At 39.1% G+C, this 27,777-nt stretch overlaps 1 protein-coding gene across 1 annotated transcript in view; it reads right to left on the minus strand.

Moving 5' to 3' along the window:
• Positions 1–12,305: 12,305 nt before the first annotated feature.
• The window catches only part of LOC127660855 (delta-type opioid receptor-like), a 31,636-nt gene continuing 16,164 nt past the window's right edge, over positions 12,306–27,777 (minus strand). Inside the window, exons 2-3 of the mRNA XM_052151300.1 lie at positions 16,941–17,302; positions 12,306–13,829 (exon numbers count right to left, since the gene is read on the minus strand). Coding sequence (XP_052007260.1) covers positions 13,291–13,829; positions 16,941–17,302 — 901 coding nt within the window. The 3' untranslated portion in view covers positions 12,306–13,290. The remainder of the gene's footprint in view (positions 13,830–16,940; positions 17,303–27,777) is intronic.

Raw genomic sequence — 27,777 nt, forward strand, 5'->3', positions numbered from 1 at the left:
GCATCAGAGCCACTGAAGATGCAGTGGACAAGTTTTGTTTTTGAAGGAAATGTGCCCCAAAACATAAAAAAAAATTGTGTATGTTTGTGCAAATAATTTTACACCGGACTGCTTTGTGAATGAGTGCCAATATAAATCAGGATCTTCCAAAAATGTGATTCTCATGCATGGATCAGTACCAACTGTTCATGTTCCGGCTTTATATCCTGAAGATGTAAGTATCGCACTTTGTGAATGTTTGCAAATCGCCTTTCCGAATGTGCTTGTTCACCGATTCCATGGCTAATGCAGCTAAAGTTACCATTGTCTCTGATTGTATTCACGGAGACCAGATATACATATATATTCATACATATATGGCTGAACTCCGGTATTTACACTGTCAGTCATATTGATTCTGATATGTTGTTGCTGTAGTGTCCGAAGCACGAGCTGTAAAGGCACAGCCCTCTTCCGGAAAGGGGGCGGGGAGCAGCAGCTCATTTGCATTTAAAGAGACACACACGAAATCAGCCTGTTTTGATTCCACCCAAAAGAGGCATTTATAACATGGTAAAATAAATTATTTGTGGGGTATTTTGAGCTGAAACTTCACAGACGCATTCTAGAGACACCTGAGACTTATATTACATCTTGAAAAAGGGGCATAATATGTCTCCTTTAACAGTAACAAGATGATATTAATGAGCTCGACTCGGCACAGGATTTATCCAATGATTGCCAGACCTACTTACCTGCTACTAAAATGTATCGTTCCCGACCATGCGCATTAAAAGTGAATGGCATCATATCGAAATGCTTTGATACTTAAAAGTAATGTAGTTAGGCTGACATGACTGTTAAACTCATAAGCTTTGAAATTTGGAACATTGATAAAGCCCCAATGCTTGAAGATCCCCATGAATTGAAACGTGGTCTGAACAAATATGAGTGAATGATTTATGAAGACATACCATACAAATTTCTGCACTTTAATGATGCCTGAATGAGTAAAAAAAAATTGATTTGTCATGAAATAGGAATTACCCCCTGTATGACCGGATCATATGGTGATATGCATTATGCTGGTAATGAAATAATCTGATGAATAAGGGAATGTGGTTTGGAGCCTACCGCTAGGTGTCAGAGGCACGCCACAATCGTGGTGCTTCCGATGAGAACATGGAAGTATGTATAGAGTAAGAAAACATTGTGTTTTACGGATCGGCATTAATGCGCCCTTGGAGGCGCTCGGGTAGGGAACAGCGCTCGAAGTGTTGTACCAAACGAAATAAGTCATTTATTTTACCAATGACCCTTTCACAAGACTTTAGTGAAGGATATATTAAACTGTGATGCCATGCCCATTTCATGAGCTGTGCCTTTCCTAGTGAGTAGGGCATAGGGATGATAAATTGTTTTGGAAAGCACCCACTACGTGATTTAGAGCGAAGGCGACCAACTAAACAGGGATATTTTACTGAATGGAGTGATGGGACCCCGTACGATAAGCACTGTGCAGGATAACATACCTGAATATTGATCTTAATTACCCGATGAGGAACACTCGGGCATGCAACATGGTGAATGACATGCGAGTTAACCTTGACCGAGTTACCCTCAAGTGATCACGCTGTGAATGCGTGGTTGCCTGCAATTACTATGAGAGTGAATGCGCTGTTGACATGAATTACTGGCTTTTGATATTGATGCAGGTGCGTTATGATGAACAGACAGCATGGAAACAGAAGGCCTAGACCCATGACTAAATCTGAATGCATTTAATGGATATGATAAAAACAGCTGCTGCCTGAGCCAATGATTTTGACAGACATGGCGAGTAGCTCACTCCTTCCGCACTGGGTCGGGCATACCGATTGAGGATGTGGTGGCTCGATTGAGGGCGATCTTCAAGTGAATGAGAAATGGATGAAGATCCAGGTGTACTGGTTGTTTACTCCCCATGGGTATGAACTTTGATTGGGCAGATGTTGAGATTAAGTGATGACATCATTGGAAAGGGAAGGCGGGCTTCCAGAGATGTTCTGTGAACTGGTTCTCCTGTGGCCTTGAGAGGTCAGAACAGGTCTATTATGATTCCAAGAGGGCACGATCCCACTGAGAATCCGGAAATTTGCAGACGTGTGTTGCAGCAAGGACTGCTGATACTGGATAAGAGGTAAGGAGCAGTGAATAAGTCTGTGTCCATGCTGGATGTTAACTAGTCAGAGAGCAAATTGGACTCGACGTCAGACAGTGCTATTGAATGATTTTGCCGTGTTAGCCCACTGAAACAGCAAAATAATAGATTGTGAGCAGACCTATAAAGCAATGGCTTACATGTGATTGGCTAGGAATTACCCAGCTAATGGTGCGATGATGTACAGCTGCTATTCTTCCCGCTAGAACTATGCTGCGCTAACTTTTCTGCGAAAGGAAACACCATATTGATATAAGAGGTCAACAGAGAATGTCCAGACAGATTTCAATCTGACAGAAAAGTTACGGTAACTCAGATAATCCCTCTGTACAATTGAAGTGAGAAGAATAGCTTCTCAGACTGCACAACACGTCAAACCTTGAGGTGGATGGGCTACAACAGCAGAAGAAGGCACTGGTTTCATTGCTGTCCATAGATATGTGATAGCTTAGAGTTAAAATGAGTTAATTATTAAAAATAGTAGGTTAGTCATTAAAGTCAGAAAGTCAGCATTGAGAGTGCAGCAATCATTTTTACTTTAATCCTCAAAATGACATGGTAGCTTATAAAATTCACCACTCTTTAGCTCTCTGACAGCCTTATTAATTTTAGCAGCACTGTGCTTCTGTATTAGAGAAGAAAAGGCTTGAATTAAAAAAATAACTTAGCAAGACTGCAGTATCCTGATGCTTAAATTGAAAGAAAAAACTTTGGTTAGTGAATGTCTGTCAAGGGCCTGTTGCGTATTTAATGTTCAATTGAGTTGTGTCCTTTTTGGCTAAATGAATTGGCAATGCAATCTGGTCAAAAATTCATCTTTTTATAAGATTAATCTATTTATTCATTTATTTATGAAGTTCTATATGTGTGTTTCGATTGCAATACTTTACAAATTACTTGGGAATAGGCCTACTCAAATAGCTACTGTACTTGAACAATTTCCATTCTGGTTTCTGGCAGCATCATAGGACAGATACAGCGCTCAAATAGATACTTAATGATATTCGGCTAAACACTGATTCAGGCAAAATATCAGTGCTTGTATTACTAGATCTCAGTGCTGCCTTTGACACTGTAGACCACAACATTCTCCTAGATAGATTGGAAAACGTGGGAGGGCTCTCTTGGATGGTCCTCAGCTGGTTCAGGTCATGTCTAGAAGGGAGGGGTTACTATGTGAACATAGCCAACTACAAATCTGAGTGAACATCCATGACGTGTGGAGTCCCACAAGGCTCAATTCTTGCACCACTCCTGTTCAACCTGTATATGCACTCACTAGGCCAAATTATGAAAAAGAACCAAATTGCATACCATAGCTATGCAGACAACACCCAGATTTCCTAGACATATCACCAAATGACTACAGCCCCATAGACACTCTGAGCAAGTGATTTGATCAAATTAACAGTTGGATGTGCCGAAACTTCCTTCAGTTAAACAACGATATGACAGAATTCATTGTATTTGGCAACAACGGCAAAATTCCCAAGGTGAACACATACCTTGACTCCAAGGGTCTAAAGAAAAAAAATATATATAGTAAGGAATCTTGGTTTCATTATGGGGTCAGACCTTAGTTTCAGTAGTCACATCAAGGCAATAACTAAATCAGCATATTATCATCTCAAAAATATAGCGAGAATTAGATGTTTTGTATCCAGTCAAGACTAAGAGAACCTTGTTCATGCATACCTTACCAGTAATGTGGACAACTGCAATGGACTTCTCACACCTGCAGCTCATTCAGAATGCCGCTGCCAGGATTTTCACTCGAACCAAAACATCTGAGCATATTAATCCAGTCCTCAGGTCTTTACACTGGCTTCCAGTTACATTTAGAATTTAATTTAAAGTAATATTGCTCATTTATAAATCTCTCAATAGCTTAGGACCTAAATATATAGCAGATATGCTTGATGAATATAAACTTAACAGACCTCTCAGATCATTAGGGTCAAGTCAGTTAGAATTTCCAAGGGTTCACTCAAAACAAGGTGAGACTGTGTTTAGCTATTATGCAACCCACAGCTGGAACCAGCTTCCAGAAGAGGTCAGGTGTGCTCCAACAGTAGCCACATTCAAGTTTAGACTAAAAACACATCTGTTTAGCTATGCATTTATTCACTGAGCACTGTGCTGGACTTACTGATTGCACTGCATCATTGTATTTCTGTATTTCTTTTATTTTTTTATTCATTTTAATAAATTTAAATTTTTAAATGTATTTTATTACTTTTTATTAATATTTCTTAATTGGTATTGAAATGTATTTTATCTTGAATTTTCTTTATAATTTTTATGTAAATCACTTTGAATTGAAACTGTTTATGAAATGCGTTATAAAAATAAACTTGTCTTGCCTTACCTTACTCAAATTCCAATATTTAATGATTGCAATGATTTATAACTGGCTATTTATGCTTAAACAAAAATGGCATTTTAAATTTGTAGTGGAGGATCAAGGCATATAACAGGGCTTTACTATTTTCTAATTAAGTAACTTCAATTCAGTTAAGGTGAAACATGACTTGGAGACAATTACTTCTTGTATTTTTTTAATTAGGATTGACTTTATGACAACTTGGGCAAGGTGTTCTTGTCATTTATGAAACGACTACATGTATTGACCTGTTTCATGACGTCACTGAAACAAGTCAATAGGCTCTTTCACTCTCAATTACTTCAACCCACAATCTTTATTACCTCAAGTTCCATTACTCTCTACTGCACTTTGGAGGAGTATTTAAAGAGGTTTTACTCTAGAATCTATTTAAAAATGTAATTGTGTTGTATTCAGCAAATCCAGTGGGAGGGATGAAAAGAGGGCGATGACATCAAATGCAAAGATCTCATTAACCGATTCCTTTAAATGTAGCAATCAACCAAAATGTGCACTTTGGGTTTCTGTGATGAGGAGGAGGGCATGGCCGGGCCATGCGGATGCACACCCAATGCTGAATTGTCCTAATCAGCCAGGAGGAGGATAAAGACGAGCCCACGGCTGCTGTGGGTGTGTCTGTGTGTTTATGTTTGTTTAAGTTCAGTTAAGTCATTAAAATTATATTAACTGTCCTGCCAGTTCCCACCTCCTCCTTGCCCATCCTGTGACATTGTTACATTAGTGCCAAAACCTGGGAAGGAGGAGGGATGCAATGTCATGGAGCCCTTTCCACTGGCATCCGCCAGGGGACGGAGGAGTCACTTTCCGCCATCGGGAGTCGGAGGAAGTGCTGCAGCCCACAAGAAGTTGGAGAAACGGTTTGATAATTGCAATTAAAATTTTTTTGGGACATGTCCTAAGGATAGCGAGGAGTTAATCATATTAAGAAGAGGTTCTGAGATTACTGGGAATTCCTCTTTTAAGAGCTTAGTTGGTATTGGATCTAACATTCATGTTGTGTCTTTTGAAGTATTGTTATCTCTTCATGAACTATGACAGCGAAGGATTGAAGTTGCTCGTAAGCAAAATTATGAGGCACTGTGTTCTGAGGTGTTGTGACAGTTGATTGCATAGTTCCAATTTTATTTCTGATAATTTAAATTTTATCAGTAAACAAAGTCATTACATTTGTAAACAAATGATAATAATAATAATATATTATAATAGCAATATATAGTAATATATCAGTGGGGATTTCTTTAAGACTGCAAGGGAAGCTCAGCTTCCCCTATAATATCAAAAAAATAATGGTCAAATATGTACTATTGTGTAAACAATTTATTGACTAAAAATGCGTTAGAACACGTTCATCTCGAAGACGAGTTCGTTCAGAATCAGCTACATTACATATAGCAGGTCGGCTGACTCGATTTACTTCTCCTACATTCCCGTAGCGTCAGTGCATTTCCCTGTTGAAGCCGAGTGTCCATTGACTTCAATGGGGCTGCTCTGAACAGTTTTTTCAGTGCTCGAAAATAGACGGTCATTGGATAAATGCTGCGATTATGTCCCGCCCACGGACGCTCAGCGTCTCTGGGGGTGAATGAGGAGTGGGCTGGCCCGGACTCGGGCTTCAGCGTGATGATTGGAGGATCTGTCGAAAGACTGCATCTCCTTTTGATTGACAGCGAATCTGTACTATAAGAAGTCACTGAAGCTATTTCGCGCTCAGTCCCATCGCGGATTTCTCAAGTGTAGTCGAAAGACAAACTGCTGCAACCTATTTCTTTATATTTGTTTGGCGAAATTGCTAGTCAATTTGCATAATACATTTCACACAATTATACACCACATTCCTTGTTTCAGTTTTACCAAGTTTAATATATTATGTTTTAGAGCGTTCGTTCGTTCGTTCGTTCGTTCGTTCATTCATTCATTCATTCATACAGTAGGCTAGGCTAGCGTCGTACGGGTGAAACTGCGCACGATGGCAGATGGTGCTAATATTGTCGACCTGATTTTGGCGAAGCCATTTGAAAGTCTTCCTTACGAGGAAAAAATCTGAATTAAACAGCAGGGCAGATCAATACCTAAGATTGATTTAGTGCAAAAAATAGGGTAAATAAGTTTATAATGTAGGCCGAAAATGAGCTTCCCCTCTTTGAAAGACCAGCAGCCGCCACTGTAATATATCACCTTTTGTCACAGATCCACAGGTCTCTCTCTCTCTATTTCCTCACTGCAGTCACAGAACTCACTCTCCCCTGAGTTCTGATTACACGCACCTGCATATTATTAGTGGCTAATCAAGTACTACCTATATATACACCCCGCTTTCACACACACACTCTTTGTCCTCATTGATAGTATCTCTGAGATGCCACACCTTTCGACAATGTCAAGCATGCCTGTGTCGTCCTTATTGCTTGCAAGTATCATAAGACTTTTGTGTTGTGAGATATTTGTTCATCGTGTCTATAACCTGTCTGGATATTACTCACCTGCTGTTTGCCACTCTGATCAACTGGATTTACTCACAATGTTTACAGCACAGTTTCAATCATTTGTTCAATAAACCCTGCTACGGAGTTCATATCTCTGCTTCCGTGGGCCTCTCCATGACACCTTTAACTTTTATTTTGACATTCTGAACTCCCCAGGAAGTCCCGTATGTGTCTGTCTGTAGGCAAGTTCACAGTAGTTTAATTCACTTCTTATTCAAATTCTGGTAAAATGCACCTCGAGTGCCATTCTAAATGCATATTATAAGTGAACCGAACTATTGAGCATCTACATCTGAGATGTTGTTCATGAGTAGCGCTCAAATATTGTGCACCTCTGTGAAGGCTAAAAATAGCCGTGGATGTGTAATCAGAGCAGCGCCATTCAATAACGTGCTTCCCTACTACAGACAATATCCTTCCATGTACCACGAAATGCCTCTAGTTTTGTATTCTTCCACTTGCAGTCCATGAGTGTGATTATTGCACCATGGTGCAAGGCTTTTTTTATTAAATTTTCTTTAATCGTATGGGGGCGACACCATCAAGTGTCTGTACAAGAAGACTGTATTTATACTTTCTGTTATTACATCAAGTTCTTTTTGGCTTACGGAGTATGTGAGACAATTCTGGAAGATTATTAGTGAAGCTATCTTTAGTGGTCAAAAGAATAGTTCTACCTGAACGATAGCAAGGTGTAAATTGAGTGACATTAGCTGATCGCAACAAACATGAGACGAAGAATAATCTGAGATGCCATCACTGTGGTAGAATTTCTTTAGTATCAACATCAAGTCCATATGACCGAATTCAATTTAGTGTATGATCATGGCAATGAGTTGGTCTGGTCACATTTTGCCTGACTCCAAGTTGATTCTGATAGTTGAGAATATCGATAGGTGCTAATCCCAATGCATCATTTTCATTATCTGTGTGAATGTCAAAGTAACCAAAATTAAATCTCAATCTACATTAACTACTAAATCTGATAGAAAATTTGCAAATTCACTAAGGAAACCAGAGTAAAGCCCGGGCAATCTAAATACTGTAATAAAGGCAAAAGATTATTTTTTATTAATATCTGACGGTGTAATATTAAGCATTATTAGTTCAAAAGACTTAAACTTATATCCTGTCCTCTGAATAACACCAAAAAAATTCACTGTGAATTTTAGCAACACCTCATCCTCGACCCTTGAGATGAACTTCATGTTTATAACAATAACCTGGAAGAGTAGATTCATTTAAACTAATATATTAATATGGTTTAAGCCAGGTTACAATTAAATGGAGCACATCCAAAATATGATCTGTAATAATTTTATTTACAATTCGTGCATAATAAGTTTGAACTTTACTAAATGTATAAATGTATAGGGAGAGTTTTGTATCTATCTATCGATATTCTCAACTATTGGATTCAACTTTGAGTCAGGCAAAATGTGACAGGACCAACTCATTTCCATAATATTTATATATTTAGGGAGAGTTTTGTAGTTTGGGGAACAGACACAGTCACCATGTTATATCTAGGTGATACAGTCTCTTTCTGTTGTAGTTTATGTGACCTGTGTGATGTCTTAAGGCAGTTTGCAGATGTGCAGGTTTGTCTGCTTCCTGACCTGGGCCCCAGTTAGTCAGATACTATCATTATTAAGACTATGAGCCAAATTACTAGAGAGGAAAGTGGCACCTTCCCTGGAGGGATGGAGTCCGTCTCTATTTAGCAGGTCAGGTCTACCCCAAAAACTCTTCCAATTGTCTAAAAATCCTGTGTTGTTCTCCAGACACCACTCAGACATCCAGCCATTCAGTGACACTAATCTACTATAAACCTCGTCACCACGACAAGCAGGGCCAGAGCATATCAAATCACTTTATTGTCACACTACCATGTACACAAGTGCAACAGTAGGTGGAATTCTTGTACAGTGTCACATCGTTTTTGCAAGTTCACACACCTCTTTAACATCATCTATAGTGATCTCAAACTGGTTAACCAGACATCGTTAGTGCCGAGATATTTTAGAAATTCTACGTTTAGCATTAGCCAGCACTTGTATATTTAATTTGATGACAGACGTTTGGTAACACGAAATGCATTTAACAGTAGTGGCTGGAGTCTCCATTTCCACATTCTTTTCAATAGAATCACAAATTATTATGGCTCTATCAACATGATTCTCAGTGGGTGCATTAATGAGTGGGGAGAATGGTTTGGAAACCCTAACAGGAATGGGAGAGTGGCGTTGCTTTACTGAGCGAGTATGCCACTGAAGGGCATACTGCAAGGGCTCTTCAGCCAGAATCAAGGTGTGAGTGTTGGTCGCTGTACTACCCGCATCCAGAAAACTATCTATCAGCTTCTCTTTCTCATAGACCTCTACTAGCATTCAGACGTGTGTGTCTAACTCATTAATCTTCTCTGTCGGCTTGACCAATTCCTTAAATTTATCACATGTAAACTCCTCACTTCTGATGGAAGAAGCTATAGTAAACGTGTGGCATGTAATTTTTTCAGGGTTTGAGATCGATGTGGTTCCTAATCAGCAGATGTTTGAGACTGATGCAATAATCTGTGTAAAACACAGTGGAGAAAATGAATGCACACAGTCGAGACGTGAGATGTAGGCAATCGGAAAAAATAAAGAAAAAAAAAACGTGATGCAAGCGGTAAAATACACACAGATGAAACAGTAGAAAAGGAGAAAAACCTGAAGCACGCTGTAAAATGGCAAAGGATAAAATGAAGAATGAATAAGAATAAGCAATGCTAAGCAGGCTAGCAAGCTACACATACTCATGCAGCATGCCGTCAGCAACAGGAACCGGCTCTGTTTGTACTCTGTATTCATAAATATCCTGATACTGTTTTACTGCGAGACAATATTCAGTGAGTGCAGTCCAGACAGCGGTTCAGACTGTTTTGAAAAGAATTGACTCAAAATAATTATTCATTCACAAATTGGGCATTGCTAGTTCTTTTAAACAGCCAACAGAAATACGGGGCACATTTCATGATTGGTGAAATAGTCTGAGAGCAAATACTTCTCAGGTCAATCGGAGCATTCATGGTACGCACAGTGTGTACTGCAGTACAGCTGCAGGCGTCACTGGGAGAAACTCTGGAGCAAAATTACTGAAATGGCAGCTCAAAGGCCATGATTATTTGATTTCAAAGTATTACAAAACCACATTATTGGCCCTTACAGCTGGCAACTAGATATGATTCTGGTAATAACTGAAAAACAACTGGAACAGCCTTATATTTTGTGTCTATTGAAAGTGAGACCTCAGTGAAAAGAGATTAAATGAAATATGTTCATCCAAAAGATTTAAATTTTTGTGAAAAATACTGTTAGTAAATAAAAACCTCTGTATTTCAGTGTCAGATGTCAAATGGCATATTAGAAATCTAGTGTCAATGTGGCAAAAGGATAACAAAGGATATTAAAGGGATAGTTCACCCAAAAATGAAAATTCTCCCTAAATCTCTTTGGATGAACATATTTGACTTAATCTCTTTTAACTGAGGTCTCGCATTCAAGAGGTCAACTATAAGGCTGTGGATAGGAAGAATGATAGTCAAGTTCACATGCACTTAAACTAAATGAAGAATAAAAAATTAGTTAAAAGTGAATGGTGACTAAGAATGTTATTCTGCCTGAAAGAAAGTAATCTGGGTTTGAAACAACTTGAGGTTGAGTAAATGATAACAGAATTTTTGGGTGACCTGTCACTTTATGTCATGTAAAATGGTCATGTAGCTATAGCCGTGACCTAAAATGTACCTTTAAGGCTTACAAACTAGCTCAACTTCACAAAAATCCAATTTTATAATATTGGTCCATTTTTCAGAGCCACAGCAAATAATTTGTGTAGTATCATATATTAGTAGTGTAATGTAAAATTAAATCTCACATCTACAGTGACTATTCTTTGCCATCTCACTAAAAACAAAGATTCTACAGTGAATATTTTATTTATGATGCTGCATACAGTATTGTAGTGCAGAAGAGGGGCGGGCCAAGCTGGAATGACGCACACCCGGTCCCCAATCAGCATGATGGGGCACATGAGGGATAAAGGTTGCTGGTGACGACAATTCGAGAGCGAGAGAGAATTACAGGCAGCTGCCCGGTATGTGTTTTTGTGTCTTTTTATTTAATTAAATATATTTTATATTATTAAGTCAGAACTCACCTCCTCCTGTCCCTTTACCCCCTTTGCACTGGAGGGATGTGCCGTAGTAGAGTCCTCGCCACTATCATCCACCCCAATGGAGCAGCTGCGGCCATCTGCCGGGGGACGGAGGAGCCCGGCCGCCTGAGAGCGGAGGTACGGCCGCCGACTGTGAAGAGGCTCCTAACCGACTGGCTGGAGCGGTCAGACCTGCTGCCAGGGACGGTGGAGACCCCTACCACCTGCTGAAACGTGGCAGGGTCTGAGACTGCAGACCACGAGTGGGGAGAGGCTCCTCGCAGACCGCCTGGAGAAGGAAAACTGCTGCCAGGGGTGGGGGAGACCCCTTCTGTTTCCCGAGAACGCGGCGGGGTGTTCCGTCTGCCAGGGGCCTGAAGAGGGTGGAGGAGTGGCCGAGGACCAAGTTGTGGTGTATCGGAGAACCGGCGAGTAAGTGTTTTTTTTTTCTCTCTCTCTTTGTGTTGGCCTTTTCCCTCTCTTTTTAAAAATGTTTTGTTAATTTGGCACGATCGCCGTTATGGCGTGTAGGCGCCACATTTTTTTTGGTTTCCCTCCCCTTGTCCCCTCCCTCATCCAGGTAGATGGTTATGACCAGCCAGCAGACGGGGTGGAAGGCCTGCCCCTCCCCAGGGAAAGAGGGGTGGGATGCACATCATACCCGGGGCTCTCCGGCTTGAGAGAACGAGGGAGGAATGTGGCAGGGAGGAGGGCGGGGCCGGGTCATGATGATACACACTCGGCTCTTAATCAGGCTAATTAGCCCTCGAGAGGGATAAGGGCCGACCGAAATGGCAGTGCGACAGAGAGAGAGACAGATTTATGGACAGCTGTCCAACAACTTTATGTGTTTGTCTTATTGTTTAAGTTTTATATTAAACTATTATTTATATTGTCAAGTCGGTTCTTGCATCCTCCTTTCCATTATTCCCTTTACAAGTATATATAAAAACTTACAGAAACATTTGCACAGAGATCTTGAAAGTATTTTAGAGCATAAAAGTTTAGCTTGTGAGTGGCAATTAGCAATTCCATTGAACGTTTACTTCAGAACAAGAAATTTGCATCAGCATACAAGCACAATACATTTGTCACCACTGAAGCGTGAAAATTATCCATTGTTGCAAGAACTTATTATCTTCCCTTTTATATGAAGTCCACAGAAAATCTGTGTTACGTCCAACAGTCATTTGATGATTAATCTCACTCCCAAGGAACACAATTGAATAATACATTTTAACCAAACTGTTATATTGGTCATGAAAGAAAATTGAAATCTAAATATGTTGAAAAAGAACGAAAAATACAGTGAAAGCTGAAAGAATTAAATGTCATGCTCAATACATCATTTACATTTTCTGATGGGTTGTTTTAGCTGTCTACAAATAAAGCAATATTATCACTTATAAAATGATTATTCATACAGCATATTAAGAATTGTTTACATGTTAAAGGGGATTTTTATATTATACAGTTCTTGAATGATGGACTAATGCAAGGATGCATTTGATGCAACACAGTGAACATCACATATAAGCTAGGCTTGTTACAAGATCTGTAATTTAGAATATGTCATAATATAATTCATTTTATCTCAATATATGTAGCTGTGTTCCTTCAGCGCCAATGATAGTGCCTCAACAATATATGTAGCTGTGTTCCTTCAGCTCCAATGGTAGTGCCTCAACATCCCAGGGGACAAAGTTAATTGACAAAATGTACAGCTTGAATGCACATTGGAAAGAAATGTCTGCCAAATAAGTCAATAGAAATCTCACCCTGAAGTCTAGTTTAAGGTGAGTTTCTCATCGACATTCTGTCTCTGAAGAAAGTATGTGAAACAACTCTTTGGAGGAGGCTTAAACAAGATGCTTAAAGAGATTCAGACAAGGCCACCTGCTGCAACTCATATGGGTTAGAATTTCCCCTATAAGGTGTCAAACACCTGTGGTGACCTGTGTGACCTCTGAGCTCATGTCAACACTGGGCTGGCAGCGCGACTCCAGCGATGACATCTCCAGGACTAGTCATACCTGCCGATTATTCCTGTCTACCTTGTGGCCACTAGACTGGCCCTCACACTGGGGGTTGCTGTTGCGTGTGGAGTTCTGCAGGTCCAGCACGGAGGGACTGGGAACACAGAACTCCCGGAAACAGCGCTTAAAGTTCTCATCCAGAAAGGCGTAGAGGACTGGGTTGAGGCAGCTGTTTGTGTAGCCGAGGGCAATGCAGAAATGCCAAGTGACGGTCTGGAATAGAGAGTTGGGAATGGTCACAAGGGCCTTGATGATAACAAAGATGTGGATTGGGGTCCAGCAGATGATGAAAACCGCCACCACCACCAGGACCATTCGGGTGATGCGCCGCAGGTTGCGATCCTTTTCCTTGGAGCCAGACAGCATGCGTACGCTCTTTAGGCGAAGAATCATCAAGCCGTAACAGACTGTGATAATGAGCACAGGCATGATGAAGGCAAAGATGAAGACGCAGATCTTCAGGAGGGTCTCCCAGTACCAGGGAGGATGGGGAAAGAGTAAAGTGCAGTCGAAGTTGCTAACCTGTAATGCTGTGAAAGTAAGAATATATAAATTACACACACAGACACACACCACAGTGCAATAATACATGGTGAGATGTGTGAAAATCAATTCAGCCTTAAGTATTTGCCAAAATTACACAGTTACACCACTTATATTTATTTATTTAAGGCATTGTTTACACTGCAACAGAGACCCAGGCCTTTCTGTTATGGCTATTTGACATTCTTATGATTTTCTTCACAAATGACTGAAAGCGACATCAATCTAAACTCGCTCAATAACAATTTTCTGGCTCAGCAAATCTCTTCTGTTTACAATTTCTGTCTCCACAGTAATAAAAGTTTACAGTCTTGTGAAATATGCTGTAGCACAAATTTAAAGGTGTGCTCAGTAAAAAAATACTAAAGAAATGAATAGTACTTCAAAAAATATGTCTAAAATCATGTGCACTTAGTCATAAAGTCAGGTCCATAAATATTGGGACATCGACACAATTCTAATCTTTTTGGCTTTATACACCACCACAATGGATTTGAAATGCAATGAACAAGATGTGCTTTAACTGCAGACTTTCAGCTTTAATTTGAGGGTATTTACATCCAAATCAGGTGAACGGCGTAGGAATTACAACAGTTTGTATATGTGCCTCCCACTTTTTAAGGGACCAAAAGTAATGGGACAGATTAACAATCATAAATCAAACTTTAACTTTTTAATACTTGGTTGCAAATCCTTTGCAGTCAATTACAGCCTGAAGTCTGGAACGCATAGACATCACCAGACGCTGGGTTTCGATCCCTGGTGATGCTCTGCCAGGCCTCTACTGCAACTGTCTTCAGTTCCTGCTTGTTCTTGGGGCATTTTCCTTCAGTTTTGTCTTCAGCAAGTGAAATGCATGCTAAATCGGATTCAGGTCAGGTGATTGACTTGGCCATTGCATAACATTCCACTTCTTTCCCTTAAAAACTCTTTGGTTGCTTTACGCAGTATGCTTCGGGTCATTGTCCATCTGTACTGTGAAGCGCCGTCCAATGAGTTCTGAAGCATTTGGCTGAATATGAGCAGATAATATTGCCCGAAACACTTCAGAATTCATCCTGCTGCTTTTGTCAGCAGTCACATCATCAATAAATACAAGAGAACCAGTTCCATTGGCAGCCATACATGCCCACGCCATGACACTACCACCACCATGCTTCACTGATGAGGTGGTATGCTTTGGATCATGAGCAGTTCCTTTCCTTCTCCATACTCTTCTCATCACTCTGGTACAAGTTGATCTTTGTCTCATCTGTCCATAGGATGTTGTTCCAGAACTGTGAAGGCTTTTTTAGATGTTGTTTGGCAAACTCTAATCTGGCCTTCCTGTTTTTGAGGCTCACCAATGGTTTACATCTTGAGTTGAACCCTCTGTATTCACTCTGGTGAAGTCTTCTCTTGATTGTTGACTTTGACACACAAACACCTACCTCCTGGAGAGTGTTCTTGATCTGGCCAACTGTTGTGAAGGGTGTTTTCTTCACCAGGGAAAGAATTCTTAGGTCATCCACCACAGTTGTTTTCCATGGTCTTCCGGGTCTTTTGGTGTTGCTGAGCTCACCGGTGCGTTCTTTCTTTTTCAGAATGTTCCAAACAGTTGATTTGGCCACACCTAATGTTTTTGCTATCTCTCTGATGGGTTTGTTTTGATTTTTCAGCCTAATGATGGCTTGCTTGATAGAGACAGCTCTTTGGATCTCATATTGAGAGTTGACAGCAACAGATTCCAAATGCAAATAGCACACTTGAAATTAACTCTGGACCTTTTATCTGCTCCTTGTAAATGGGATAATGAGGGAATAACACACAACTGGCCATGGAACAGCTGAGCAGCCAATTGTCCCATTACTTTTGGTCCCTTAAAAAGTGGGAGGCACATATACAAACTGTTGTAATTCCTACACTGTTCACCTGATTTGGATGTAAATACCCTCAAATTAAAGCTGAAAGTCTGCAGTTAAAGCGCATCTTGTTTGTTTAATTTCAAATCCATTGTGGTGGTGTATAGAGCCAAAAAGATTAGAATTGTGTCGATGTCCCAATATTTATGGACCTGACTGTATCAGTAGCCTGTGAGAACAGACCAAAATGTAACTCCTTTTCCACTTTACATCTTGACAGCAGTCTCTAGGCACCATCATGATTTCAAGCTCAACTTCCTAGTGCTTGACGCATGCACAGAATGCTAAATGGTTCTATAGGAAGTGTAATCAAGCTTGAAATCATGATCGCTAAGGAGACTGCTGTCAAGATGTACAGTCAAAAGGAATTATATTTTGGTCTGTTCTCATCCAAAACCAACTGGATTGCTTTAGAAGAGATTGATTAATCCACTGGAGTCAAATGGATTTTGTTTATGATGACTTTATCTGCTTTTTGAAGCTTCAAAGAATTGATCACCATTCACTTGCATTGTATGGACCTACAGAACTGAGATGTGTAAATCATACACATCTTAGATGGCATGAGGGTGAGTAAATGATGAGAGAATTTTGATTTTGTTTGTATTAAACTTTCCCTTTAATATCCTAAAAGGAGAAGTGCTCATCAGGAGCTGTTGTAGGTGTGTGTTGTAGGTCTACTTTTTTAACTTTTACCAAAGTGTACTTGCATTGTCTGAGGCAGAATTGTTTTTACACAAGTAATTAAGGGTAATTAAAAAAAGTAATTAAACTTGTATAAGCCATATCAGGGGTTCCACCTCCTAAATGTAGGGTATTGGTTATATGGTTGCATTTTCAGTTATTATTTAGAGGTAATATTTTTTTTCCACAAACATTTGTCAATGAAGGCATAATCATTGACATAGATTTTTGAGGTTGAAAAAAAAAAACCCTGTAAATGGCATCACAATTGTTGAAGCACAAATTCAGTCATTTTGGGAGAAAATAATTAATTAATTACTGGTTACTGGGATCACATTCTTGATGTGAGAGAAAACATATAACACCGGGACTTACAATGACATTAGATTGTTTCCAATAGTAAAAGAGATTTTTATTCTTATTATTATTAGCTTAAAGGAAAGTAAAGCCATAAATCACTGCACTAAGAATTTAACATTTACTGTACAAATGAGAAGGTGGTGGTAAACATACGACTGTTTTGGTTCTCAATAGTGGTGGAGGCCATGACCATGACAGGGAGGCCGATGGCAGACGAAAGGATCCAGTTACACACGTTGACAATCTTGGCATTACGGGGTGTTCTGAAGTCTAAGGCTTTAACCGGGTGGCAAACAGCTATGTAGCGGTCAATACTCATAGTGGTGAGGGTGAAGATGCTGGTAAACATGTTGTAGTAATCAATGGACATGACAATCTTGCAGACCACGTCTCCAAAAGGCCATGTACCCATCAGGTAGTTGACACTCTGAAATGGCAGAGTACTTGTTGCCAAGGCATCTGCAAGTGCAAGGTTGAAGATGTAGATGTTGGTCGCAGTTTTCATTTTGGTGTATCTGCAATAATTAAAAACAGTTATTCAATAACTGTGTTTGACAATAAGCACAAGATGCAATTTTGTACTACGTAAAAATCGTTTGATCATTTGTTCAATAGATAAGTCAAGGTTACTAAAAACATGCTGCTCAGAGAAATACTGAAGCAAACAAAACAACTCATTTTCTAAGTATACAAAAAATAACACAAAAAGACACTACATTACAGCAATTTCAATCCTGTTTAGATTATTCTGTTTATCATGTAACCTAAATATATTTAATTTACAATTCACATGGTTCTTCAAGCCATTAGAAAAGTAAGCATGTGCACTTTATGGTAACATATCAATACAACAGTGGCCTTGATTGAAATGTTAACATCAGAATCCAAATAACCACCATTATGCAAATGTTGCTCTCCACAAGTCGCTCCATTGCCATATTGACTGATATACTGTATAATCAACCACATTTTGTATTTGCAGGCTTGGACCTCTGTTTAATAACTGTTGAATGAAACATAGGAATGTGTAATGGTAATAGTGAGGAGTAAAGACTTAGTGTAGGCTTGGTTTATTGATGATATGCATGTATGTCCAGTTATTCACTTCTACAGTACATTCTAATAGGATCTAATAATAACAACCCCTTAGCAGGAAAGGTCTCTCAAAGAGCATATACGTGGGCAGACAAATTGGAAATTATAACTGGTTAGGTTTGAAAACCACATATAAGGAGATGTTTGGATTAGATGAAGTTTGAACCTGATTTAAAGGTAGTAATCCCTTTTAGGATTGTTCATAACAATCAGTTTGGATGTTTTATTTTGGAAAATACTGAAGGGGGGGGTGTTGGGGTTGTCTTTTTCTGCATATCGCAGCCCCTTCAGCATATCGTGGCTAGGAGTCTAGGAATATAAAAAGTGGGAGAGCAAAGTGTTTCCTGCATTTAGCTAAATAAGCTAAATATGCATGTGAACGATACATAAGCAATGCATACATTATTCATTTCCATGCAAAATGCCACCTTTATTGTCCATTTTTAAGCCTCTGTTTCTTTCTTAATGAAGAATTTTCATATGATAACTGCAGACTGTATATCAAATCAGCCCCTTCGGTTTCAACTGAACTAAACGTTTGATTGTTTAACTCTGTGCTGGAGAAAAGCATATTCAGGTATACATTTTTACAAATGCAAAATACTCTTGAATATGGCTGGTATTCATCTGTAGTAAACACAACATACAGATGAAAGACATACTTATTTTAAAGTGTCTGTGTTTGTAACTGTTATTATTGACAATATAGTGTATAAACAAAAGATATATAAATAACATGAGCCAATCTGGACCATGAAAATACAATTTCTAATGTATTGTATATGCAGTGGAGATGATAAATGATGAGCATGTACACTATGTAAACTAGCAGCCATTAAAATGTCAATGGTTTGTTGAACAGTTCCATTGTTTGACTTTAACAAAAATACACATAAATCAGAACATAACTAAGTCTGTCCAGATATATACACTGGGCTGACAGAAATATATTGCTAGTTTTAGCATAACAAAGTTTGCAAGAACGCAGTCTTCATTTGATACATTTGGACATTAGGCCTCCAGATTAGCTTGTTGTCAAAGAGAAAATGCAATAGAGCACAGAATGCTGAGAAACATGCATGCAGAAGTCACAGAAATACACCTGGAAAATTGACTGGCTAAGCCTTCAATACCATTTTCGTGGCTGTTATTGGCATTGGCTTAACAACTTACTTTTTAATGATGGGATTGCAAGGGAATAACACTGTGGGGAAAATTATTTGTAATTGCAAGAATAAAGAAGATGGAAAAACCTCCTTGAAAAATTTGATTGATTCTTTTCTATCTATCCATCCATCCATCTGTCTGTCCATGGCACTTTCACCTATTTTATACAGTATGTAAAATTTTAAAAACAAACAAGAGAAATGTTGAGTCAGGTTAAATGGTCTACTGGATAATATTCCATATATTGCTAATTATGATGAAGATGCTGTAAGTGATTTTTTTAATTAAATAACAAGCAGAAAACCTGTCAGATATCACTGAAATAGGTGTCATTAAATATCATGAAAAAAATCTGTCTCTGTAACAGCCCTCGGCTTGGTAAAGTGTAAAAAAAGATGTCTGTGGGCCTCAGTCAGATAATTTGTTGCCAATCAGAAGACTTTCGGCCTGTCTATCACAGATTTATGCTCGCATAAGTGCTGGTAAAGTGTTCTGCTCCCATGAAACGCTCATAGTCGGACAGCAAACTGCTCAGGGGGACCCTCCACCCTCCATCTGCTTCAAAACAACAGTCTCTCAGTTTGTCTGTGTGTATGCACGTCTTTGGATTGCGGGTTGCGGAAAGAGTTGGCTAATAATCGGCTAATTCTGGTGGAAATTACTGAATGGGCAAAATCGCCTACAGCACCTTTAACACTTAATTATTCATCATGACATTCTTTGGAACAGAAAATGCATGAAGTCCACAGCATGTTCATGTTTTCAATGTATTTCTCAAACACAATATGTCAGAATGGTTCAATTAGTGCTACCAAACTGTAAAGCATTTGTGAAAATCCTCATGGATTCATTCATCACCAACTGGAAATGCAAGAAAAGAGTTCAGGCTGGGAGCCATTATTAATGATCTCAGTCATCCAAAGGCTGATTGTGCCAGACAAATGATCACAGCACTTATTTTCCCCACAGGGCACTGTCTAATTATGAAGCCATATCAGGGATGCATTGCTTTTCTGTACTACACATTAAAGACTGCTGAGGTGAAAAAGCAGACCTACAGCATTACTGAGTGGAGGAGCTGCTCCTTGTTGTGAACCTCTCTTACTGGAAGCACATATGTATTCCTCTCCAACCTTATTCCCTGCTGAAAAGCTCCCCGTAGCTTGCCCATCACTCACACACACACACACACACACGCACACACACAAATGATGCAAACTACAATTACAGTGGAAATAAAAATAGTTTGTGATGACCACAACGTGTTTTGTATTATTTAATTAAATTATAGACTGCAGAGAGCATGAAAACATTGAAATGTAAGTGTAAGAACTCCAAGTTCTGAGATGGAAGGGAGGAGACGGCCTCTCAGGTCGCCCCCAGCATCGCTCCTTCTGCCCACGGGATTGAGGACGACCCGGCTGGTCGATAGAGGCGATTTGGGGATGGCAGCGGGCTCGGTTTCGCAAGGCACAGCCCTACGAACCACCTCGTTTGCTTCCATCAGCGCTCGGGAACACGGCGGCTCACCTCATGGCCAGTTTGCCTCCTCCCTAGAGCCAGGTCTGGATGATGACATCGCCACTGCATCGGAGAGCGCTCAGGCATCTGATGCTGAAGATTCGACTGGGCTGCCACCCTCGGGCCAGACGGAGGACCTCCCGGTACGAAGAAGCAACAGGCAGCTCCGCCTCAACCCGGGCCCAGCTCTCAGCCCCAGCGTCGAACGCCCCACTGCAGTCTCCACAGAGCATTTTCCCCCTGAAAGAATAGGAACGGAAAAGGACGCCTTCCCCAACACATCTATAGTGTTAAGATAGCCCCAGCAGCTTTAAACTCTATGATGAGAAACATAGAGAGAGAAAAGGCCGTGGCTGGCCGGCTTGCTCCTATGTCAAGTCATGTCGCCTGTTCCCGTGCGGGTACTGGGAACCAAAGAGCGGTATATGACACCTTTTTTGGGGGCGTTGGGGAGGGTTACGTGCAGCTGACATGGTTCAGTGCATGCCGTTTTAAAATGGGACCCTTGTGTCACTACAATCGACACTACGTTGAGTGAGTGTCAGAAGGGGAACGTCATGGTTACTGTTGTAACCTCTGTTCCCTGATGGAGGGAACGAGACATTGTGTCCCCCTTGCCATGACATTATTCATAACACTGTAACGCGCTGTACCTTATTCTCGGCTCCTCAGTGCAAAAACCTGACTGACAGATGCATGCCCGCTCCCTTTATATCCGTATGTCCGGGGGCGGGACATGCAAATTCTGTCTGCCAATTTCACATTGGCCTTTTCTCAAGTTCAGGGGTATGCGAGGCTCCCAAGGAAGACCCCTTGTGTCACTACAATCGACACAACGTCTCGTTCCCTCCGTCAGGGAACGGAGGTTAAATGGCAACCATGACGTTTTCATTGTATAGTATGCCATGTCACAGTAAAAATATTTAGTGTTTGTTTTTTTGTTAAATTTTTTACTATAATAAACAATATTGAATATGTATTGGGAGGCCGCTTCATGCCCAAAGTAAAATCTGTGTCCTGAAGAAAAAAAGTTGAGAACCACTGAGGTATTCTAGCTCTAAACCAGCAAAAACCAGTTTGGACCACCATGCAAGTATAAGCAGTGCTTTTCAGCAAGTTTATGTGCCTTATATCCTATGAATGCTTCCTGCGAACTAGAAGTGTGAGTAATTTCTCTTAACTTTTGTAGACCAACCAACTTCTGCAAGAACTTTTAAAGTTGAACATTGCACCAAGATAATAAATGCATTCCGGACAACATGCATTGCAAACAAGACCTCTCATTAACCTAGAGGAAAGTGTGCAGTATTTCTTATGGAAAGAATTAGGTGTGACATCAGGACAGCATGGGCCCCGGTCCATAAGCTTAAACAAGTTCAGGAAGGACATCCACACCTGCCAAATTTGAGATGAAAATGGACACTTGCTTTCTACAGTTAAAACGCTCTCTAGAATGCTTGAAAGCAACAATTCAAAATTTTAAACACTGGAATGTAATGGCTGGTGTGATGAGGGTGGTCTTTATCCATGTCAATTTATTTCATATGTTAAGTCAAGCAAAACTGATATAAAATGTCTGAGTATAATTGTTATTTCTTTGCCTTTGGCATGTGGAGACAGCTAATGCTCATAAAATATGACAGGTGACATAAACAAAACAAACTGGGCTTTTAAATACCCTGTGCCTTCACCTTCAGGCATAAAGGGTGAGAATATTTATGGTACAATCATTTTCTTCTGTTATGGCTGTGTTCTCGTAACTATTTCCATAAATTGTTAATTAAATAACTGTCAACAAATCAATAATTACTGTTAAAACTGTAAAAAGAACAACCATTATAGATTAGAAACATAAGGCAGGCAATTAGACTCATTTTCCCATTGTTTGCTTTCATTTAATAATGGTTTCAAAGAAAATACATTTAAAAATTATTTTATAAGAGATAAAGGAAGCATGTAGTAACCATGCAAATCAGATTTTGTTGTGATCATAAAACCAAGGACGTTCTTGTTGCTAGGAAACACCAGAACATGGGCAGATTTCTTGTACCATCTACTTGTGTGCAATGTGCTCATGGATGTAGACATATTGCAATGTACTTAAAATACTGGTAAAAAAAAAAAAGTAGGAACAAATAATCTTTATGGTTTTTGTGAATTAGGCACTTCAGTAAATAATGTCAAAGTGTGTATTTGAATGGCTTATGATTTTCATAAACTGGGCAATGTGCATCACAAAAATAGAAAGATGACTCAAAAGAATCAAAGCTTGAAAATGACATGCTGGTCGTAACTAATGTCCCTCTTGTTTGATAGCATGTGTAATTAAAAAATACAAAATACTCTTTAAATACCCAATTTTCAGTCTTTAAAGGCAAGCTGTCAATCCAAATGACAAGCTTCTTGTAACAGGAAACTTTGTTTTCATCTTTAAAAGCAAGAAAAGAAGAAAAGGGGATAGAAACCGATGAATAAATCAAAAGCCTCTTACCCGTTTTGTCATTATGATCTGCTCAGAAAGCCCTCAGACTGGCAGAGGAAAAGATGATAATGTGACCAAAATGGACCAACAAACAAATCTAGGTGAGTCATGCATGAGTTGCCTTTGCTGATTTAAAACTAATGAAAGGCGACATTTACATTTACAATATCAGACACAGTATAAGGCAAAGCAGGTTAGACTGGAGTCCAGCAGTCAAGCACCTGCAGTCTAGCACCAACCAGCCAGCTTGTCTGTATGTTTCCATGCCAATTAGTGGCTGTCAGAGTTTTGTTATGTGTCAGACCCATGAAAGAATTAAGCATAAATCATGCTTTTAAGTCAGTCTGTAGCTCTGTCACACAGAGAGGCTGACATGTCCCCAGAAATCTGTTTTGGCTTTGATCAGTCTTCTTAATCAATAACAGAAAACAATTTGTTTTTGAAGGGTCTTTTAATGTACATTCTCCTTGAACAATTGTGTGAGTTTTCAGAAATCAAGTATTTATTATTCTCTGGTTTACAGGGTTATTTGACCCAAAAATGTATTTTCTCTCATAATTTACTCACCCTCATGCCGTTCCAAACCCATAAGACTTATTTTTTCCTATGGAACAGAAATTGAGAATAAAAAAATTATTTAGCATGCAATTAATGGGAACTGGAGTTTACAAGCTTAAAAACGGACACAAAAGCACTATAAAAGTGGTCCTCATGCACTATATTCCAAGTCATCTAAGATCATGCGATAGCTATGTGTAAGGAACAGAAATTTAATTAAATCTTGACAGCCATCTTAGTTTTCCATGGTGAGTTCATGAGAGTTAATGTGAGAAGTAACAATGTCTGATTCATTTAGGAATCATATTTTTATGTTGAACCTTTTCTGCTTACTGGAAGATAGCCAGACTTAAAAAGACTTGTAATATTGCACACAAGTCATAAGCACCACTTATATTATACTCAACCTAGTCACATAGAATAAACATTACTATAACTACATTTTTCCAAACTGAGTTTTACATGCCGCATTCTACGTTTCACTGCAGCTTCCAGGTGAAATGAACACTAGAGGTGCTACAACAACTGTGTGTTTTATTTACTTTCACACAAATCACGAGTTCAACGGCTGATTATGACTTTATAAAGTCATATTTTTTGCTCTTTCACTCACACATGACTATATTATGATATCCAAACACTTTTACTCTAGCACATCATTTAAAAAACTATAAATTGAAACGCTTGTATTATAAACCAATCTACATATGCATATTTATTGCTTGTGTGATTAATTTACACGTTAGCTCCACTAATAGAGTGGAACACTATCTATTAGGTTAAGATTTGGTTTAGGGTAAAGATGTCTGTTTTGTTCACCTCTTATTTATCTTTTAGGACACTATTGGTTAGGTTTAGGCAAAGGTTTTAGGTCAGGGAAGTGCATTTGACTCATTAAAACCTCCAGCTAAAATTCACCTAAAAAACCATGTCTGTTTACAACACCATTGCACTCGCCTTTGGCGCCCCGCCGCTGGACATTTCCCAAAAATGGTCATGTAAATTTCATGAGATCAGACTGATTATACTTCTATGGTATGTTTGCATCTTTTTGAAAGTTTGAAAGTTCCAGTACAGCTCCAGTTCTAGTCCCCTGCCCAGGACAGGACCTAAACTGATGGAGATGGGTTGAAGGAGGTGAAAACACTGGAAGTATGTGAACATTAGAGACAGGTGTGTAGGCTTATAAAGCAAAGGCAGCATTGTGATAGGATGAGATTCCTGACTGAATGAAAGCGTAAGGATCCAGAGTCTTTCTACTAGAACTACCGCTTATGCTTCCATTTCTCCACCGTTGCTGTATTTTTCAAAAAATTCTCAGTTTGCGTTCCACAAAAAGAAGTACAATAAGTCTTACAGGTTTGGAACAACATCATTGTGATTAAATAATACCAGAATTTTACAAACCTTTAATATGCTAATGTAAATTTGTGCAAGTGCATAATTTTTCATTTAACTACATTTTTTATAGCAGTTGCTTTTTAAGTTGCAAGATCTAGCAATTAAAAGGTAAAAGATAAAAATCATAGATAAGTCAAAGAAGAAGAAATAGCACAATAATACAGTAAAATGATGTTGCCCTATTCACATTATTATTATTCATTTCACCATATTATCCCAAGAAAGGACTGTGGTTTTCTCTGACAACTGTTAACGATGTTTTAATGATTCTGCAGAGAAGCTTGGCTGTCTCTCGCATCCCTACAAATATTATCATTTAGTTCATTATCACAGCATAGCAGCAGATTCATTGCATGCATTGGTTGACAGAGGTTTAAATTATCCATCCATTCCAGAGCATCAAGTCATGTACATCTTAGAAAAAGCATGGATTATTCAGCAATTACACTAATAATAACAAATAAGAGCCAACCAAAAGATGTGTAAAGTTTACTATTTTTCTTCAGAAAATTTTTATCCATATTACAAACTTTCACTCTTACAATCACTTATAATAATCCTAAATACATAAATACTTACACTTTTTCTATTTCTCCTTTTAAATATAATATTCTTATAAATATTTTTTAATTATATTTATTTCAAGATAAAAACAAGGACCTTGTTTTTTTCAATACAATTATTACTTGTGTCCAAGCAAAAAAACAAAAGAACGTTTTCTGTTTTGCATTGTTTGTCTCTGAAATTTGTCATATTAAAGGAAAAAACATTACTTTGAGGCATAAAACCTCTTGAAATGACTTCCTTCCGTCAAGAGGCCCTGTTTGCTCATATTTTATAATGGAACATTAGAACCATTAAGCCTGCCAAAGGATCAATAAACATTTATGGCTATTGTCTCTTTTGTTAGCTCAATATACATCTACAGTACCTGAACATTCAGAAACAGAGTTCAAAACACTGTAAAGCAAAAAGGGTGCAAAGAGTCAGCAGTGAATAACTGAATGACTGAATAACGCCTCTCCTAGTTGTCTCTTATGACAATTTTTACATTTATCTTAATAATGAAATGGTCTGGTTCATTTGGCACTAATCGAGGAGAAAATCTGTCAAGATGAGAGAGAAATTTCAGCATACTTTTGATTCATAAAACAAATGAGAAAAATTGGGTACTGTATTGATTTTTTGGCTCCTCTCTTGTGTACTTTTCAGTGAAACAGTAGAAAAATATGAATAGCATGATGTTTTAGAGCCCCACCCATGAGGAACCTCAATCCAAAATTCACTGACATATACAAAGCTGCACTTAAATTTGAGTATCCTTGAGCAGAAAGAAATACCAATGATGTTTTCCATTTATTTCTGGGTTGCTTCTTATCATGCTGCCTGCTGCCGGACACATGTAGTGGATGCAGTTATTGCATGACCACATGAGCTTTGCCGTGACAAGAAGCATATTTAAATTCACAGCATTTACTCTCTCTTAGCACTTTACCACACCACTGGTATTGTCTCACTTGAAAGATTGACTAAATGTTGGATCCTTTACAACAATATTACAAATGCAATTATCAGCAGCTGAAGGCTTTACAGGCATTAAAAAAAGACCATGGCTCCAGTGGTGTCCAAGCTTCTTAAACAGAGACCACTTTCTCCCCAGCCTCGGTAGTCCTGGTGACTTCCTTCAATGAGCCTCCCACGGTGCTGCCTTCCGATTCTCCCACAGCTGTGCTCACGGCCATCCGGAAGTGGAAGAGAAGGGCTCCTACTCCCCTGTCGCTGCCCATGCTCACAGCTACGGATGTCATTCCCCTGTCGCTGCCTGTGCTCATGACCAAAGATGTCATTCCTTTGTCACTGTCTATGCTCACTGCCACTGCCTGTGCTCACAGCCACTAAGAATGTTCTCCTGTCACAGCCAGTGCCTGAGCCTTCCACGGCTTCAATCCCTGATCCTTCCACGGCTACGCCCTCTGAGCAGATTCCTCCTGAACCCTCTCCACCGGCCACAGCCCAGAACTCTGTACCCTTTTCCCAGAGGCCGCCTTGTTTAAATGTCACGTTTAAATTAGGGCTGCACAATTTGGGGAAAATGTCATATTGCGATTATTGAGGCTAATATTGCGATTGCGATATAATAAACAAATGGTATCATGAGTCAACTTGCTTGGTTATCAAGGAAAATGCACATACAGATTACTGATAATGCTGAAATGTGTAATTCTCAACTCAAACATACAAACTAGCAACAACAACAACTATAAATGCAGTGTTTTCAAATTAAAATAATATTTTTACAAAATTAAATAATAACATCTTTGCATTACTACAAAACTTGTTATTTTCTCAATATTACACCTAAATAAAATGGAACAATAAATAAGAACATACACATTTTCATGAAAATAAGATTGTCCAAACAATCAGGGACATTTAATTAGGATGCAACATGTACTTTCTATAAACTCTTTTGAAAAGGAAACTGGATATAAAAATGTGGTTCACTCAAACCAATAAAACTGTTGCTGTTGTGTGTTTTTTTTTTTTAAATGACCAACTGGTACTTCCAAATCTAGTACCTCTGGTCCAGTGTGTGGATCCTTTTCTGAAATCCCACTTTGCTAACAGTGCATCACGTCTCTTTAGATCTCTGTGAAGACTTGTCATATGGCGTGACACTCGCAAACACATCTGTAATTGTGCTTTGTTTTGTTTGGCTTACTGGGCTTTTTAATGTAGTTTTAGTCAATGAAAACTGTTGTCATT

The sequence above is a fragment of the Xyrauchen texanus genome, chromosome 20 (assembly GCF_025860055.1).
Source record: "Xyrauchen texanus isolate HMW12.3.18 chromosome 20, RBS_HiC_50CHRs, whole genome shotgun sequence".
Classification (NCBI taxonomy): domain Eukaryota; kingdom Metazoa; phylum Chordata; class Actinopteri; order Cypriniformes; family Catostomidae; genus Xyrauchen; species Xyrauchen texanus.